Source organism: Nicrophorus vespilloides, unplaced genomic scaffold (genome assembly GCF_001412225.1).
Source record: "Nicrophorus vespilloides isolate i.1.1-1 unplaced genomic scaffold, Nicve_v1.0, whole genome shotgun sequence".
Taxonomy (NCBI): domain Eukaryota; kingdom Metazoa; phylum Arthropoda; class Insecta; order Coleoptera; family Silphidae; genus Nicrophorus; species Nicrophorus vespilloides.
Window position 1 is genome coordinate 109755 of NW_017098879.1, and position 20516 is coordinate 130270.

A 20516-nucleotide genomic window follows, 5' to 3' on the forward strand; every position below is an offset into this window, starting at 1 on the left:
CCATGATATACATGATATTTTCTCATCCATAAGATTTGTTTACCATTGTTTCAATACATTTTTTTAATGTGGAACAAATGCAGAATATCAAAGATTATTGTTAATTATTTTGCAAAAATCCATGAAATTAAACAATTAATGTTAATTAAAATAAAAGTGTTTAAATTTTCTATCCGGGTATTACTTAAGAGACAATTTACAAGTAATGACAAATTCTTACATAACACTAGTTCATATTTTACAGTGAATATATTGGAGAAAGTAGAATGAAAGTTGATACAATTCGATACTTTAACAAAAAATATGTAAGTTGGTTATAAAAGTTCTAAACCTTAGTATAAGTTTATATTTATTCTCAACTAGATCTATCCATTTATATTAAAATATTGTAATATAATAATTATAATTATAATTTACTAATGTTCATATTCTATATATTTTTAAATACGTATTTCAGTTATGTTTAAATCTTGAAAAAAAAATTTGTATGTTATAATTAATATTATACAAAAATCCTATTGTAGTAAGGATTATATTGTTATGATTTGATTTATAAATAGTAATCATTTTTTTTGTTTGTAATCTGATCTTTTAAAGAATAAATAACGATATAACAACATGTTAGATTATATCGAATAATCGATTCTAAATAATTCATAATATGTGTTCTTATCGAAACACTAAATCGAATATAAATATGAAGCAATCAGGAAATGCAATTAAAAATATCGTTGGTTTGAGGATGTGTGTGCAGTGGAGATCTAGTAAGAATCAATGATTTTATTATACCGTTTCATTTATCATTGAGTATATTTGCAATTAACTGTTATTTAACCTTCGTTGGAGTATTTACACTTTGCAGTCTACTTGAGAGTATAACCTTCGTGTTACTTACTAACACTTTTCTTCACAATTTAAAGATCTTTAATATGTTTCGTATTGTATTTGTACAATTCCATTCAATTGATGGTAATTAATTAAAATGCAATATTTCAAGCCTCTCATATTGTAGCATTGAATAGATAGAAAATATTAAATATTTTATATAATAAATAACTGAAAAGTCTTGAATTTTCCTTTCATTCTTCATATAATTTTCTTTGTAATATCTTTTTGAAAAGATTTGGTTTGTATGAAGTTCTTCAATTAGTGTAATATCAAACAGTTTTGGTAATCTGCCAAAATAAGCGAGGTATTGCTGTTTATTTGAGGATAACTTTCATCGAAATTAACTTATATAGCATTTATTCAATCTTACTTAATAGTTTACTCATCTTATTTATACAACACTATTTAATACAATACAATGATTGATTTTTTGAAAATAGAATAATTTCGTGGATAGTGAAAGTGGATGAAGAGTAGGAATTCGTGTAGTTTTATACCTTTTGGTTTGGCTGGAAATTGCGTCATTTGTGAGTGGCCTAGGTCTGGAGCGCCTTATATGGTCGAGCAGGTCCACAACTCGGTCATTGCAAGTCCGACCATCGATCGAGTCGGCGTTTCCATCCATTCGCTTCGCCCAACCACTCTCTCTGACTCATCAACACCATCACCATTTGCTCTCCTTTTTTATTCACTTCTTCTTTTTCTTCGCATTTCCTGCTGCTCATTCGATCCGTTTTCATATAAAATCGCAACTTTCGCGTCCAATCGGCGCCTGCCTTAATTAAAACACATGCAAAAGGCTACTACCACATTTCGATGCCCACACCAATGCGATACGGTGCACACACGTCCGTCGTGGCCCATTTGACCAAATGCAGATCCACCTTTCCCTCATGAATCGCAAACGACCATAAATACGACGACTCCATACGAGAAACCCGAGGAAAACGAAAAATACGCTATAAACAGGATTTGCATTTGACATCAATAAATCCAGCAATCGAAAACAAAACAAACGGGAAAAATGAATCACGAAATTCAAAATAAATAGTGATTGAAAATTAATACAACTTTTAACGTATATTCGACAATAACAAAGTATAAATATCCGTAGTAACGTACAACCTTCCTTAATAAAGTACAAATATTCGTACAAACGCAATGATGTGCTCCAAATAGAATGGAAGGGAGACTAATAGCCGAATGATTAAGTCGCGATTTCGTGAGCGCCGGTTCGAATCCTGATCAAGCCAGGCCCTTGCGAACCCTCTCGGTGCTTGCAGCAATAGGGCCATCGTTCATCACAGATGAATGATGTTCAGCATATGGATCTTCAGCCAAGTCGATGGACAATGTCGATGTCGATGGACAGTGTTAGAGATAGCAGCAGATTCAAAGTCAAAGGAAATAGTGGAATCGCAAAGCATCAATATACTACTGAAGTTAACCTACAAGACGACAGCCAACCAACAAATTATTGACAACCGCAATCTTAAATTTACTCAATGTTCACATTGATTAATAGATCGTGAATAAAATTATACGACATAAAAAAATAGCACGGAGCGTTTATATTGTGACTTCTGTTCAAATTAAGGTGTTACTGTTTTATTTCAATAACTTGTTTTAGGAAAAAAATAAATCAAATTACAATTTGATTGAAACAAAATTAAAATTTGTATGTTAATTTGTACGTTTTTATTAAAATGTGTATAGATAATTATTATTGTATCAAAATATATTTATTATTATTGTGACATCTGTTCAAATGTTTGATTTTTTTTTCTATTTTCAACAGATAAAATATAAAAGAAAATGAATCATGAAATTCCCTGTATCCAAATAAATTAAAAATCTATACATCTCAAAGTATATTCGACACATATCTGTACTAACGTACAATTATTCGTGGTAACATAAAATGAAGAAAATACATAATTAAAATATGTTCCCAGATATGAATTTATGATAGTTTGAAGCAAAAATTATTTTATGAACTATTCAGAACATGTGAGCCAAGTGAATTTTGTAAACGATCAAGTCCAGCAGTTGGGAGGACGTTTGGTGTAAGTAAGACCTTAGAACGTTAATTGCGTAATCGTCATCCAAGGAAAACTGTGTGCGTCGCACGGCGGCGACGACGACTGAGTGTCCCCGATTCGAGAAAGGGAATCGAAGGCTAAGGCCCTTTTAGCGAAACCGTGGGAAATCGACTGGAGGCGATGCAGAAGTGCGGAGCTGATTCGGAAAAATCATTAGACAAACGCAACGCATTCAACCCACATGCTAATTTAGCACAATTCAATCGGCATTCTCCATGCAAGATTCCCCCATTGAACAAGATAATTGCTAATAAACTTAACCAACAGGAATCTTTATGCCGATTCTGACAGTGCAAAGACGGCAACATGAACAACAAAAAGCAAACAATTAGCGAGATGATCAGAAATACTCTTTTAATTTATTTTTATTATTATCAATGTTTCATTAGAAACGACCTGACTAAAGTAAAATTATAGTACGTTATTGTTGTTTTTTTTTTTGTAAATTCATAATATTTGTTTATTTACGCTTTTACTAAGTTTGTAAAATACTAAAACCAGTTTTTAAATTTAATTTAATGTTTATCCAATTAATTTGTTATATTTTTGTTCGCAAATTCAAATTAAAAAGTTGCTTTTTTTTAATCCAAGCTATGAATGCAAACTACTTGACACATATACTTGGCAATTAGGAAATAAAATCTGAGGAAATTCTATAAATAAAAAATTTACGAGAAATAATACGTACGGAAAATATGATGATCATTATAAATCATAGCTTGCGCACTAATAAACTTCGTACGTTCCAAGCTCATTTCGATATTTATATGCGGATGAAGGTTAGAAAAAAGAAAGAAAAATAAATCTGAAAATTAAATTTATAATGGTCATAACGAATTTCAAAGTTATATTACGGCTTGACGTGAACCGCTACAAACTATAAAATAAAATAGCGTAACCATACTTTATTATTATCTTATATATTATATAGATATATAATATATATGTACACACGATGAGTTCAAATCGATTTGGTCTTTTTTATCTCGTACGATGAACACCCGTTGAGATGTTTATTATTAAATAATAATAAATCGGGCATTAATTAACCAATTAATTAAAGGGCGCTTTGAAATTATGCAATAAAGCCTAGCCGATCGTAAATTCACGGTTAGACATCGGAGCTATGAATATGCAAAAGACTTGTCTGAACTTACAAAATAACAACAGAAACTACAAGCTTAATATAGAATATCTTTAAGATGAATTATTCTGTCTTCCAAGATTACCAAAAAAAATAGAAGTAATTAATAAATGGTAATATGCAAAGTAATTGATGTAAGAGGTATTATCTGAACTTTTGTTATCGTGCCACAAAACGTACATTGGTGTCGTAATTACATGGGCCATTATTTAATTAACGGGGTTTAGTTTATGATCCAAGTGGGTCTGTTTCGTGTTGCAGAGGACTATGTTTGTGCCTTAACTGTTAACCGTTAGATGTTAAGTGCGGATTCGTACAAAACCACTAAAAAAAGCACATTAAATTGATACGAATGAAGGATTTTATGCCGTTTGGTGAGGCCACAATGTTGCTACGTTGGACTCAAAATGCTTTGACACCATATTTTTTTTCTATTGTTCCAAGGAATTAAACGACATGCACAAAATTACTTTGAACTTATATACAAAAAAAAACTGACAATTAAAAATAATCTTTGCACTATTATTTAATAGTTATATAAAATAACTACGTTTTGTAGATATAAATAATTATATGATTGTTAACTTTAGCATGAAGATTTGGAATTATATAATATTACGAAATAAATGCTAATATTTATGCACATTTCTAAAATTGGTACGCGCAAAAGTATTGCAAAAGTTGTTGTTTCCATGTTCATAAACAGACGGACCAAAAATAAATGTTATAATAATGTGTGGATGTATGTAAAAGTTCAGTCTAATTAATTGATGAATCTCGCAACGCTCGAAAATGTCAAACGTCGATCGCGTAACATTCAATAATCAATATATTTTGTTTGCATCACTTTGAATCCAAATTTTAATGTACTAAATCTTCTTGTTAAGTAACCTTTTTTTATGTAGTAAAGTTTTTCCTTAAATATCCAAGGATTCATTTTTAATGAAACATATAAATAATTTGAATCTTATATTATATTTTTTTATAAAACAGTTTTTTAAATTTTCAGACATGCTAAAATGTGAGAGCTATTTTTAGAAGAAAAAACAAATTTGCATCTCGGTTTTAAAACTCCGAACGCTTTTTGGGTTTTCTGTGCCGTAAATATTGCGGTTAAAATATATCGTTTCGATTAAGATCGTCCTGCGAGAATTCTCAGAATACCGTCCATAAACAAGAAGATAATGAAAGAAGGAAGGCTCACTCACCGTGTTTACATCTGCGATTTCCTTCCTACTGTTGTTGTACCCTTTCGGCTCCACCCTGCTGGCTCCTTTGTATTCTGTATACCTGCTGGACCTGAGACTGTTCTCCTTTTCCTTCTTTTTTTTGCTGCTCGTAAACAATTGCTTCATCTGCAAAAATAGCATATTTTTAACAAGTGAATTTACATATTTATATAGAAAGAGGTAATACTTTTTCAAGGGAACTCTTCTTCTCCGGTTTCGGTGGTTTCTTATCCATCTTCTTTAGGGTGCTCCTATCCTTGTCAACATTCTTATCAATCCTCGGATCAAAGTGCGATCCATCATCGATACTCCTCTCTCGTGGAGCGTAGTCCTGCTTCTTGTAGCTCTTGTACTCCATACTCTCAACATGTCTGTACGGATCATCTTCTCTATTGTATCTATCCCGATCCGAGTCATATCCTTTCTTATTCCTCTTAGCAAAGTTATCTTCGGTGTGTTGCCTTTCGCTGGCTATTAACAAAGAACTCGCGAAACCTTCATCCTCACTCTCGTTGGAGAACTCCTTACGTCTGTGTCTTCTCTCCCCCGAATCCCTCCTGAAGTCATTCTCAATACCCGAATCACCAAATTTATCCTTTCTCTCGCATTCGTTTTGATCAAAATATTTTCCATTAACCGCCTCGTGCTTCTCTCGTTTAAGCGAATCATGATAACTATCTTGGTATCGCCTGTGATCATCATAGTTGTACGCTCTATGTGCAATCTCAGGATTCGACTTGTAGTAGTCGCGATCTTTGGATAGTTTTTCCGTCTTCGCAGTGTACTTGTTGTTACTACTGTGGTGGCTCGTTCTGTGACTAGTTTCGAAATGCCTGTTCTCGGGACTCGACCGGTAATCGCTGATTTGCGAATCAAAGCTCTTCGGTTCATTCTCAAAGCTGTTATATCTGTAATCCTTGAAGCCGTCCCTTTCGTCCGTTCCCAAATACTTTTTGGTGTGCACGTTCGTTGTATACTGAACGCCGTTCCTATCTGTTTTCGTCTCCGAAACGAACTTCTCCTTGACTCCGATTGGACTCGCAGATCCGCTTCGATAATAACGTGAGCTAGTTTCCGTTACGTAAACGTTGGTTGGGGAATTCCTAATAGCTTTATCTCCGAACCTCCTGTTGATCCTCGATTCCAGCAAATCCCTTCTGGCGCTCAGATCTTTGCGATTAAGATTATTCATGCTTCCGCTGAATTTCGTCGAGATACCGTGATCAGGTTCTGTTAAGCTCTCGCGTCTTTTGGAATCCATACCATCACCTCTTCCTCTAGACGAAGAATCGATAAAAACACCGTTCTGATCAACTTTCGAGAATTTATTTTCGTAGCTGGTGTAGCCATTGTAACCGTTGCTCTTGAATTTAGGCGTTATGGGAAACTCCTCATCAAATCTATCATCACTGTAATTGTATTTTTCATCTCCGAAATGCGTTATGCTTTTTTCACGGCAATTCGAGTTTTCTTCATATCCTAAACCTTCATCAGAATCGGAATGTGGAAGATGCTTCTTTCCATTGGTGTATGTGGTGTGCACTGTTTGCTTAGCTCCGGAACCGTTGCTTCCACATACGACCTGTGCGTAAATAATGGGATTCCTTTCAGGACTGACTCCTCTAGTATAAGAGAATGGTTGGTTATTGTTGTGCTGCACTGAGACGTTTGGACTGATCATTATGTTGGTTTTTGGAGGAGGCGAAGATCCTTCGTGACTTAACCTCTTCACCATGGTATCAACGGTCCTTCCTCTGGTCAACGGCAACTTATCGACTGGCTGCTGACTGCTGTGGATCATTTCTGACTCTTTTTTCTCCGGTTTTTCTACTGCTTTGGACTCCTGTTTCTTGGACTCCTGTTTTCTATACTCCTCTTTCTTAATTTCCTCCTTCTTTGATTCCTCTTTTTTGATCTCCTCTTTCTTGCTTTTGCTCTTCTTTGTGATAGCCTTAAGCTTCTTGCCGAAAGTGTTCAGTTTCGGTTTGGATTTGCTCGAGATTTTCTCAGCTTTATCCACATCAATTATTACGATTTCCGGCGGTTTCGTCGTCTCGTTCAGAATAGCCGTGTCAACCTCATCAATGTACTCCTTTAGCTGCTCGGTAACACTGCTAGTTTTCTTATCTTTTTTTCTCGCTGGCGGCTTTATTTCGTTTTCTACATTTTTATTGTTTTCCTTAAAACTCGCGCTTTGTCTCAAGTTATCTGCGGGAGCGAAGTAATCTTCTCGCTGTGTAACTTCGATGATCGGAGATAGCTGTTTCTTAGTCTTCAGATTCGGCGTATCTTCTGATTCGCTGATCGTTCTCGATCTAACATTGTTATTGTGCGTTTTCAAATTGCTAGCATCGCTCACACTTCTCCTCAAATTCGACTTCTTGGGTTTCGGTTCCTTTTCGGTTTTCGAGAAGATATTGAAGATCGATGAACGCTGAGCCGGTTTGCTGTTGTTGCTTCCACTGTTGAATGCAAAAGTTCTCGGTGGTTTTTTAGGTGGTGTCACTTCGTCGCTGTTTCGTCGCTTCGTGCTGCGTCCGAGGGAGTTTGGATTGAAGTCAGGGTGCTTCTTCCTTGCGGGAAGTGTGTAGAACTTGTCGGGATGGACTCCTGAAATGAAAAAATAGTCATTAGGATGGAAACATGGAGGAACTAATTAAAGAAGCTGAGAGATAACGACGACAGAAGTATGAGCATGAAGGGGGAGGCGTATCGCGTTTCCCTAACGATGATGGCGATAAGATGAGATGAGAGATGAAGATCTGAGGTGATGAAGAGCGGGTCGAGTGGTCAGATTAAGTAGGTAGATACAGGCGGAGAGAGAAAGAGTGAGTGCGGAGTGTAGAGTGGAGAGACCCGGATCATTAGGTTCCGTAATTACTTAATGCCTTAATGGGTGCTCGGGTTGTGGCTCAAAAATCGCCCTGGCTTTAATTTTAAAGCCCGCAGTTGTAATGATGCCGCTATCCACTGCTTAATAACTTTATTACATTGTCTTTGAGGCCAAACAAATACTAAAACGAAATTAAGATTATGCGAGCATATCAAAGGAGATTGCGTTCAGTTTCATGCTATTAAGCAATTTATCTTTCTTTCAGTACTATTCTTACTTTGAACATATTTCTTAACTTAATTTGTTTTGTGAAATATTTTATCCCATACAATCTTATTTCGCACATATTATTATTCTATCTTCTATTATTTACTATTTTTCAATTATTAATTTAGCAATTAGTTTGTTTACGTAAATTGGCGATTTTAAATTAATACATTTTCTAATAAGGGCATTTAATTGATATTATTTTAATTAAAACATTTATATTAAAACTTTATTTAATAATTAATATTTGCTTTATCAAAAAACATATATAAATTATAATAGTAATTTTAAAATACAATAATAAACACAATTTCTAATGATAACTGTATAAATAATCCTATTAATTATTTTATGCATACTGTGCATTATTTGCACAATTTGCATTATTCATGGAATTTATATTATTCATAATAAGTCTAGTATAATTGAAACTTACATCGTGATCTTCTTAAGGAAATTTTGGATTGTTGGTATATTATGCGCACCAGAAATAACCTTAATGGATGTAGTTGATGTTCATATAAAGACATATTACGCAAATATTTCAAGGCAATTTACATTAAACCGTTTTTGGATAATGAGTCTTCATTCTGCATTTTAATACAGTTCTTAAAATTGTCACAGTCATGTAATGCACGACTCTTTCTAGAAACATTTCATTCTTCTAATAGAAGATATAATCAACAAATAATAAATAATATTTTCGCTTTAAGAACAAAAAATTGTGAAATACGGAAAAAATATTAGACAAATTGAAGGAAAAATTGTAACATTGATTTAATTAGAATTTTTATTATTCAGTTGTTAAACTTTCAATTGGTACGTAAACAAGAACACAACTTAAGAACAAATTATTTCAACAAACATTTTATTTTTGTAAGTTATTGTAAATTTATTAAAAGGCAAATATTTCATCAAAATATGAAGCTGAAATCAATTAAAAATGTGTAGAATAGGATTTCAAAATTTACTGTTTTTACTAGGGAAATGAAAAAGAATAAATCTAAAGTAATAAATCCAGAAATGCGAGCCCACTGCATCAAGAATCTGTTATTTTTCACAATACTACCTACGTATCGTTAGTAATTCACGTTCTCTAATTAGTTTTAACAAGTACACACATTCATCCAGATCATTCCATCCACTGTGAATATAAATAAGTTCATGCATATCTCAAGATATCGGAAATCTCGAAATACCAAATAGCAAAATTACCGAAGGAGAAACAGGCTCCATCCAACAGAATGGTGGAGACTCAGCCCACGTCTCCCCGTGTATTCTCAATCCGATAATTAATTAAAGTGACCAATAATAAACCGTTATTATTGCGATTTCAACTCATACCTACACATAAATATGTGCTTGTATGTATATACATATACACTCACGTATGCAGATTTCCTCTCGCACTTTCAATAAACTAGAATTCTCCAGATTCTGCCTCGAACTTATCTAACAAATATACAGAAACACAAATAACGAAACGCGTGCGACGCTTATAAAATCACGAATTGCACTAAATATTGTATGAGAATAATTTGAAGGCGAATTTAATAAAACAAAACAAAAAAAGATTTGAACAGAAGGCAATGCGAGGAGCGAAAGAAGAAGGAAAACTGAAATAGCGCAGGACAAGAGACAACGTTTGTGATGTAACACACATTTGTAAACTACATTCTTTGTGTATGTACAAAACGAGTATAGTGAGTATAGAAAGATGTGTGTATTATATATTTAAAAAGTATAAACAACAAAATAAAGAAATAAGTGAGGGAATAAATAAATAAATACGAAGAGAAAAAGCGAGTCGTACACCTAGATTTCACAATTTAGTACAAATGCTGAGTAATTGAGAAATTTGTAAGTAAATGGCCTTTTATGGTTCTCCATGGAATGAGCACGCAATGTTTACTTATTTATATGGCATAAATACTGAACCGTACGCATGGAATTAGGATTAGATGAAAATAATAGAGATTAGTCATGATAAACGAACAGGTAATACATAAAAAAGCGCGTATTACTCATTGAATTTAAACAACTTAAGTAAGAAAAATAAGTAAATCAAATGCAAAGATATTCATTTCTTCACACAACTTATGAAAACAACTTTTATGTAAGTTTATATTAAATGTACAATTTTAAGTAAGTAATATATAATCTTGCAATCAAATATAATACTCGTACTTGTTGTTATGTATATGGGAATATATTATATATTCCTATATACATGGATAACTCGTAAAGTCCTGGTAATATGTTCAGCCAATATGCCAGATTGTTGGAAACCGGACAAATCCAGGAAATATTTAACACAAACAGTGATTTTATGAAGTAAATAATTTATACAATTTCTCTTTATTTTGATAAATTTAAATTAAGTTTATTTTGTTTTTTTTTTATATCGGACTGATCAAAGCCGGAATATACTGTACATCTTCAAATAATTTATTCTAGGATCATATAAAATAGTAATAATTACTTATTCATTCATAATTCTTCATTAAATTTACAATTTTAATTAAGAAAAATAGCTAATATTAAAATAAGTTAAATAATCATATTTGATTCAATTAACAGATATTCATCTAATAAAGCTACTTTTATAAAATCTCAAATATAATCATAAACTTATGTTAAAATATTTTGATAAAATAGATATCATTAAAAATCTAAAACTTTATAGACTGAACCCAATAACAAAACTTTAATAATTATCTGAGTCAGTAATAATTACCGTCACATCCTGTCATATAACAAAATATAAATTATTAAGCTATTATTTTCAGTGATCCGCAAATTGCGTTATTTCTCTTGAATTTAATTACATGTTATGATGTATTGTTTAAATGTATTTACAGGAAGTTTAAAATTTACAAGTATACGAATTTAACATATTTATATAATATCCTTTTAGAAACTACTTTTTTTGTTAGTAATACAAGATTTTACATATTTCCGTCTGATTTTAATTTCAATGTAAGACATTAACAAAATAAGCCGTTTTATGCAATATATTGTTGAAGTTTATATTTTTATATTTACATGTTACTTTTCTAATAAAATGTTCCATAATCATTGTAAGTATTACCAAAATATTTATGTTTTTGATAAAAAAAAATCTATTTACATTTAGAATAGGTAACGTTATGAAATTTAGGAACATCTGGCACTTCAAAAAGTTAAAAAAAAATAAGAATTAACATCATCATTAACACTAAAATCTGTCTATAATTGGGTTTGATATAATCATATATTTATGAATATGCATTATTGTTATTCTTATAAGCGTATCAAAATAAAATAAAAATATGTTTATCTTTAGTCTTTAGTATTCTGGTAGATTTTAAAATTTATATTAGAATTTAGGACTAAAAAAATCTATGTCTTAATTTCAAGTGAAATGAATAAACTTACCCTTTCTACACTAACAAATATAATAATATAAAAGTTTGGTGGACAGATTATAGTTGTAATAATTTAAATGTTTGTTTCTAATTATATATGTATTATTATGTATTTTTGTTGTTGTTGCAATAAATGTTATTTGTATTAAATTGTAACAACATTTAAAAATAGTTCATGTTTACTAAATTATAAATAATAAAAAATATTCCCATGTACTCAAACTTTTTCAGTTAATGGGACAAAGCAGTAAAACATTGGAAAAATATTATTATAATATTTGAACGCTCGGTGTGATCTTTGATTTAAGAATGTATAGAAGATGTGTGTAAACACGATGAAAGCGCACGTAGTTTTATGTTTGCAGTTTGCGTCTGGATAATTTCCTCAGAGCATTCGAACATTTTCCACGCCTTTCAGACTCACCGCCTTTGCTGACACAGTCGACTTTGTCAGCTTGATGGATGACCCTTGCAGCTTCTTCGGCAAGTTCCTGTTTCGATTTCGACAGCCTCTCTTTTCGTACAGGTGACCTCAACAGGTGACCCTCTCCGTCACCACTCAAAGCACCGGCCCTTGCACCCTCTCTAGGCACTAAAATACCAAAAAAAAAAACAAACACCAACGAACACTACATTAGTCCAATGTCAATATTATTCAAGTACTTAAATTTTCTACTTTTTAAGCCGTTTAGTATTGTTTCATTTGATGGTGTAGATTTAACTTAGTTAGAATTAAGATAATACTATTTTAACTTCAGAGTTATTTTATACATGTAATTACTTGTGTTATTATATAATTATTAGTAACTTAAAAAATTAATTAAAATAAGTATAGTTAATTGTCAATATTAAACTTCTTAATATTATTAATCAATGATGATGCAGCACTAATTACATTTAATATATTAGGAATCACTAGTTTATCATATTTTGTAATTGAAAACTTGTTTTTAAACAACAGATGAATTTTATAATTTTAATATATAATAATAACTAATGCTGTAAAGATTTTCAACTCTTAAATTAAAACTTCATTCAAATTATTTTGATATGTACATGATATTAATATTGTTTCATAATCTGAGTTTGGTTAAGTGGCAGAGAGTGCGGTTCAAACTATTATATAATTAGTCATAAAGTGTAAGGAAAAGAAATCGACGATTGGAGCGGCGAGGAATTAATTACGGACATTCTAAATATAGATATAGCGAAACGGGCAGTAAACGTATGGAATTTACTGCGTCGAATTTTACGATTACGCAACGACGAAGGAGGTGAAGAAATTCCCGTGCAAAAGGGCATCCGCCGCTGCGATCGACGTATAAAACGGATCAATCAATAATATACGAGAGAGGCATTAGAAATTGGAACGAATAGAGAAAAAATAAATAAATAGAAAACCTCTAAATGTCAAGCATTTTTAGAAGGAATTCCATCAAGGTGAACCAAATGGTGAATAATTAAATCAAGGTTCTTAAATGCAAGAAAAAAGTATAAATGTACCGTATTTTTCGTTATATAAAAATCAAAAAATCGATTTCATACGTCAGTTCAACATTTTTTGAAAATCATACTAAAAATTGTAAAATAGGGAATAGAAAGAAGTTACCAGACAGTATGAACATTCCATATAGTCGCTTTTGATAAAATAAACTTTTGGCCTACACATCTCTTGATATAGTAAACAATTAAACTAAAATTATATCATTCGATATAGTCACTTTCTGAGAAAAAATCGAAGAAAAGCAGTTCTTAAAAGTTTGAATAAAATTGTTATTATAAAATAAGTTTTGATAAGAAAAACTGATATTACCATTCAAATATTTGGCTTTAATTGTTTAAAATGCAACTTTCACTGTACATACATTTAAAGACCAATACAAAGTGCGTGTTATATAAGGGTGAGTTTTACACATTTGAATGGATCCTGTTCATATTATTTTGTTAAAATAACCTCAACATTAATGTGCCTATTTTATACCGACAATAATAATAAAAAAAGTTATACTTTATTCATAAATTTCTAAAAAGTTTACTTCACATGGATGCGTTTTGTACACCGATGTTGTACTCATGGTGATAATTATTTTCTAAAATAATCCTAAAATTATATAATATTTATACAATTGTGAACGCAATTATTTGAAAAATAATCACTTAATTGCGTCTTATACAGAGAAAATAAAAAAATATATACACTGCAAAATCATTGCAAACAATTAAACATCACAGAGATGCAAATTATACAACAAAGTGATGCTTCTTTAGAGTGAAAAATGAGTCTTATACATCAAAAACTTAAAAATATATCAGTAGCTGCGAAATCGGATAAATTTTCGAGCATAATTACAAAATTATGCAACATTATACAACAAAGTGATATTTGTTTACATCCCTTGAAAAAATGCATGCTATGCATCAACAATTATAAAAATTATCATAAGCTGTGGAATCGGAGGAACTGAGCAAACCCAAATCAATTTCTCATTGCAAATCTTCGAGTTAAGTGCAAATACGTGATGAAAGTAAAAACTAGAGGGAGAGAGTGTCTTCAAGCAGAGCAAATATCTTTGATTATTTGTGGATGTTTGAGTGAGTCAAAGGAAAATATGAATGCGAAACGTAAATATTTTATCCAATTACGAAAGGATTCGACGAAGAAATGCGTGCTTGCAAAAGGAATGATTTTAAAGGACGCGCACACGCACTCGGTGTACTGATGAGGAATGGCAAAACAAATATGATGGAGCTTATAAATATTTAAATAATGCGTATATATATACCTACGAAACGAGAATGAAAAAAAAAGAGGCAACAACGTAGACAAGACTCTGCTATTCATTTATTTCAGTTCGGAAAGGTGGGGTGAAGAAGGAGAGCCGGACAGATTTGAATTTGAAATTTCGCGCCGTCAAATTTATCGCGCTCAATTTCAAGATCTTTTGCTCTCTCTTTCTCCCGGCACTTTCCTTCCATTTTTACTTTATTTTCATCGTTCCGCTGAAAATTCTCGGAATAATTCCGACGCATCGACGATCGTTATATTGCCTATGCATCAATCGCTATTTTATACTAATCACTTTGAATTGTAAATTAGTCTTATTGAATAATAATCCCAATTCAACATTTACGTAACTTACATAAAACTCGTTTCTGTCTAGGAATTGAATAATACAACAACAACAACAAAAATAACACATATATACAGAGATAGACGTGTTTCACTTTTTTTTATAACAATAAAACTATGGTAACAAAGTAAAATAAAATAAAAATAATTACAGTGTGAGGTCACATTTCTAGGTTTTAAGCCTCTTCTCATGTGCGAAGCTAAATTTAGATATTATTGCCGGGATTCTGTTGCGTTTTATAGCTTCTGGTAATTTATTAATTAACAATCGCTTATGAAGCTTTCGCTTAGAAATTTAGAAAGAGTTTATTACAACATTAATTGCATTTGCATAACTGTCAACTAAACACTTTTATTTATATTTTTATTATTCATATTGTCTTATGTGAACATAACAGTTGGTAATCGTTCGTGACAAATATATAGAATTTATAAAAAATATATTATACAAATACAGTTAAACCTGTCTTTTTGCGGTAGATAGGGACCGCATAAAAAAACGCAAAAAAAATATTAGAAATTTTCATAAATTCTTACATATAACAAACATTTTAAGAAACAAATAATTTCTTATGGTACTTATGAAGAAATTTTCAAAATACACATACATAATTCACTGCTACTCGTGATAATCCAAAACGTGCATTTTGTTGTGAAGAATTGGTTCAAAATCGACTAACATGATTGTTTGAGCAGGCTGTACATATGGACACTGATAGAAAACATTACAATGGTTCCAACTAAGTTGGAATTGGTTGGATTTCATATATCGAATAAATAAAAACCGCACAAAAATAAAAAAAGACCGCACAAAAACAGGTTCTACTGTACTTTAAATGCATGAATATCTTGTTTGACTAGACAACGGACATTTAAATTAAAATTGGCGAAGGAAACAATGAATCAAAAAAATAAGAATAGATCATTAATAACGAAAGTTTATACCGATATTTTAGACGTTCGAGAATTAGAAAACTTAGTTATTTTCGTAGATTACGAAATTTAAATTGTTGCTATATTGTATTCAGTTTTAAAATCCGGAAATCTAAGAAAAAAAAATGTAAACATAAGTGTTGGCTTCATTTTTTTTCTTTCTTTTAAGCAATAAAAATATTTCCATTAACATAATAACACTGACTTTTTAAATTCTCAAATTTTAACATCATTCTTGACTATATTTTTATTTTTATTCAAATCAAACATTATTAAATTATTATACTATATTTAATATGTAGATTTCTGTAGTAATTTAGTTAATTCACTCTTTATTACTTCTATAATTAAGAAAATTAGTTATCACATACTTTGTTTCATAACTAGATGCTATAAGAACAAAAAGAAAAAAATGTTTTATATTGTTAATATAAAACATTTTTTCCTGATGAATTTCTGATGCTCAAAGCTATGCACGTGCGAATGCGAATAAAGAAATGCAATAAAAATGCATTTTGTGAGGTAAACAAATTTAAAATTCACCGCATAATTGGTAACACGAGATTTATTGTCATTATTCATACCAGTATATTATTTTTATATAAGATACACTGTACGTAACTTTACAAGGCATCAGTTAAAAAAAATATGTTAAATATCTGCGGTCCAAAGGTTTCTACATAAAGTAGAAATGTTTTATAAATAATGCTAATATTTATTTTATTTGCAGAGCTGTAGCATTTAACATAAGTAAAATTTTGATTGAGGATAAAATAATAAATTAAACTTGGTAATATGAATGCTAGATGAGAATACAAATAGTAACTGTACTTGATTGGAAGTTTCTTTCATTGACCACTTTTCAATGTGTAAATTTGTGGTGAGTTAAGACTTCGTAGTATATTATAATACTATTTTCTAATCTAATATTCATTATCATACATTTATTTAATTACCAATTCATTATTGCTTAACTTTGATACAAAAAAAATATCAAGTAAATAAAAATATTTTTCTCAATTCTAAATAGTAAAAATTACGTTTGTAATAAATTTAATAAATTGAATAATTTAAAATATGTATACACTTTAAACAAATAAAAAAGTTTATGGAAAGTAGTGTTTCACAAAATAATGTTTTGTAATAACTAAAATAGTCATGAATTTCTAATATAAACTTTTGCTTTGAGCTATGCACGTGCCGACAAATACAAGGAAAAGCAATAAAAATGCATTTTTTTCAAGTAAACAAATTTAAAATTGGTAAAGTTAAATATGCCATGAAACTGCAATTATTAAAAAAATATTATAAATCCGATTTGTAGAAGTCACAATAAATATGATAATGAATACAAAATTGATTGATAATTTGGGATTAATTAATTATAGTCAAAAATAATACAAGAAAAAAAATATAATTATTTCCTTTTATTGATATTTCCATATAAAATATGTGTCTTTATTAGCATATTAATATTGGGATATTACCAATACTCTTGAAAATTCATTATTAGTGTACTAATTTTTATTTGTTAATGCATGATTGGAATTAGCGAATGATGATGTGTTATAAATAAGTGTGACTTACTTTGGGCGACTTTGGTTTAGCGAACTAAGTTTAGAAAAGCATAGTAATCCCAAAAAATAAATAAATAAGAACAAAAAAACTGGCGTTTGGAAAAAAAAACTGCACTAAAATAACTGAAAAACTAGGTAAACTAGGTAAACTCCTGATGGCATTTGGTACCGGAGAGGCGCAAACGAAAGCAAAGTATTTATTGTTGGAGATCACCTTCACGGCAAAAAACACCGAACGAGACTAAGTGATATTATTATTGAGGCGTGCGTTCAGGTAAAATCCGGAGGCGATCGACGGCGACGGCGAGGAGAGATGGTCAACAACAACGACAACGACGATCTGCGAAACAACAAAAGCAACAGAACGAACGTATAGTAAGCGTAAGAGAGATCCAGAAGAATATAATCAACATGTGCGTACAGATATGGATATGTACATGGGTTCCCCAAAAAGAGTGGAGAAGGCCTGCGCGCCATCGCTTCGCTATAACGTCACACGTGGTGGTATATCGGGACACGCAGAGCTGAGACACTTAAAATGGAAAGCACCGCAGCCTTGGATAGGTCATTCATTAAAATAAAGTACGGGACGCAAAACGAAGGAAAGACGTAGCGCCAATAACAACAAACAAAAAGAGACAACAAATAGAAGAAATATGCGAATTCGAAGCGAGATGCGAATGGGAGAGAGAAAGATGTGCGCGCTTTTTTATATGCATCATTATTACATTCCGCATCACAAACCGAAACCATTAATTTGCTCTGGCAAGAAATGCAAAATTGATGCGAATTAAAAATGCATTCGATCGCGGATCGGCCGTATAAAATTGATTTATCGGACTTTGCAAAAAAGATAAAAAAAAGAAGGACTTGTAAATGGGTTATAGGCCATACGAGATTCAAATTAGCTTATTAGAGAAATGGAACAACAAGACTGAGATGTTCACTAGAAGTGCACGCAATTGTGAATACTGTTTCGACATTAGTTCTGCAAGAAGTGCATTTTGGCACGACAATGAAATTTAACTACGCATGTATTCAATAATAGCAATTCTAAAGGATTCAACGAGAGTTAACAAATTATAAGAAATTAATTACCAAATCCTCAACAACGTTGCATTAAAACCATTTTTAATACCATATAATTAATTAAATTAAATATAATTTTTTTTTTGGCAAATAAAAGAATATAATAAAAGTGATTGAAATGATAGATCAGAACACGAACCCATATGGCTATTATGATTAATAACTCTTTTTATAAGAAAATAATAAAACACTAAATATATATAAAAATAAACACTATAATTCTTATTCCCTCACAATTAATGTATATACTTATTCTTATCTATGTTTTTCGATAACAGATAACAAAAGTAGAAACATGAGTCATAGATCAGAAGAGAAACCCAAAAATAAAAATATATAAATAAAGAAATTTCTTAATAATATAGTTTCAAACTCAATAAATAAACATTTTCCATTCTCAGATTTTTCTCAATTTCACTCAATATTATTGATGCAATATAATCGTTCTATTCAGTCGTGTATTTAAATTTGTCTTAAATTTGTCTTAAAATTAGAATTTTATTTATTAATAATATACATTGTATTTATTAATAAGTTACATTGCTGCTAAAAACAATAGTCATAAAATAGACATTGAATCAAAAAAACGGAACCTACAGATATTATAAAAATTTGCTAATATTATTTTTTCTTATTTAGGTGCTAAGTGGGCCGACATGACACAAGAATTATTAATATGTCATATCATTGACACATCTCATAGCGTAGAATTTGTCGGAAACTGCGTGTGCATATTCTAAAAATAGGATTACGAATCCTTGGAGGAGCAGCAAATATTGCAAAACGCGCTCACGACCAGGAATCCCGATGCTTCATCTTAAGCGTTTTTCCTGTTATCCCAGCAAGGTTTCCGATTCGCATCAAAGTAGGTTAGTAGTAAATTGCGGCTCTTTCTTATATACACTGTTTTTTGTGTGTGTATGTATAAATTTCGTTTCGGAAAAGTCTCAAGGCTTTTCGCGTTCGGAATGTATTTATGGTCAAAGGACTAAGCTCGAGCACATGCCGGGACCTTGACACAAGGCCTATGACCATATAAGCAATTAACAATTGTACTCATACCCGTTTGACATTCACTCACACATTTCCTTCTCGTGTCGCAAAACGTCAGTAAATGCACCATCGCCTCTCGTCCTCTGCTGTCGTCATCTTCTGCATTTAACTAGGGTTGGAGGAATTCGCGTGAGGATGAATTCAGAAGGAGTCCGAAATGTACAGAATCAGGTGTAAAACAAGGCGTGGGTCGAAACGGCGAATAATATGTTTGATACTTATTATTTAAATGTCATGTTGTTTTGTGCATATTCTACGCCTTCTACACCTTTGCGATTCTCCAGTGAAACGGGATACAATAATAATAATAAAAATACAACAACGTATAGAAATAAAGAAGTGTGGAGAGAATGAGAGTATATGTATACGCGATAGAGAGAGAACGAATGTTCAGAACTTACTCATTTATTTACTTCTTCGCGGTTCTCGAGAAAACACCCCCACATCAATGAACGGATCGTTCCAAATTTGGACAGTAGACCGTTTCCATTTGATTGAGGAAAACAGCGTCATAATATATTCATCAGGTGATTTCTCAACTAGCGAAGTTTCTGGAAGAATGTTTTATTCCAAAATCCTTTCAATTTATTTAAATAATACAAAATCAAAACGCAAATATTAAATAGCAGCAATATGTGAAGTATGCTGTATAGTGGTATAATTTTCTTTAAGTTGTTATTCATAGTCAATTATTGTACTTAATGATACCAACTTTGTTAAAAAATAAATCGAGTAGTTAAAAAAATATCATAAAAGAGTTCTAAATTAAATATAAAGGTGCGTACATACTATAAGATTCCAACTTGTAGATTATTTCTCATTATTCCTTAAAATCTAATAACCCAATTGGGTTAATTCATTTCA

At 31.2% G+C, this 20516-nt stretch overlaps 1 protein-coding gene across 1 annotated transcript in view; it reads right to left on the reverse strand.

Annotated features, from left to right (window-relative positions):
* LOC108563391 overlaps positions 1–17792 on the reverse strand; it is a 33786-nt gene extending 15994 nt beyond the window's left edge. Inside the window, exons 1-4 of the mRNA XM_017922052.1 lie at positions 17521–17792; positions 12295–12462; positions 5551–7973; positions 5343–5489 (exon numbers count right to left, since the gene is read on the reverse strand). Of these exons, the coding sequence (XP_017777541.1) occupies positions 5343–5489; positions 5551–7973; positions 12295–12462; position 17521 (2739 nt within the window). The 5' untranslated portion in view covers positions 17522–17792. The remainder of the gene's footprint in view (positions 1–5342; positions 5490–5550; positions 7974–12294; positions 12463–17520) is intronic.
* Between the last annotated feature and the right edge of the window lie 2724 nt (positions 17793–20516).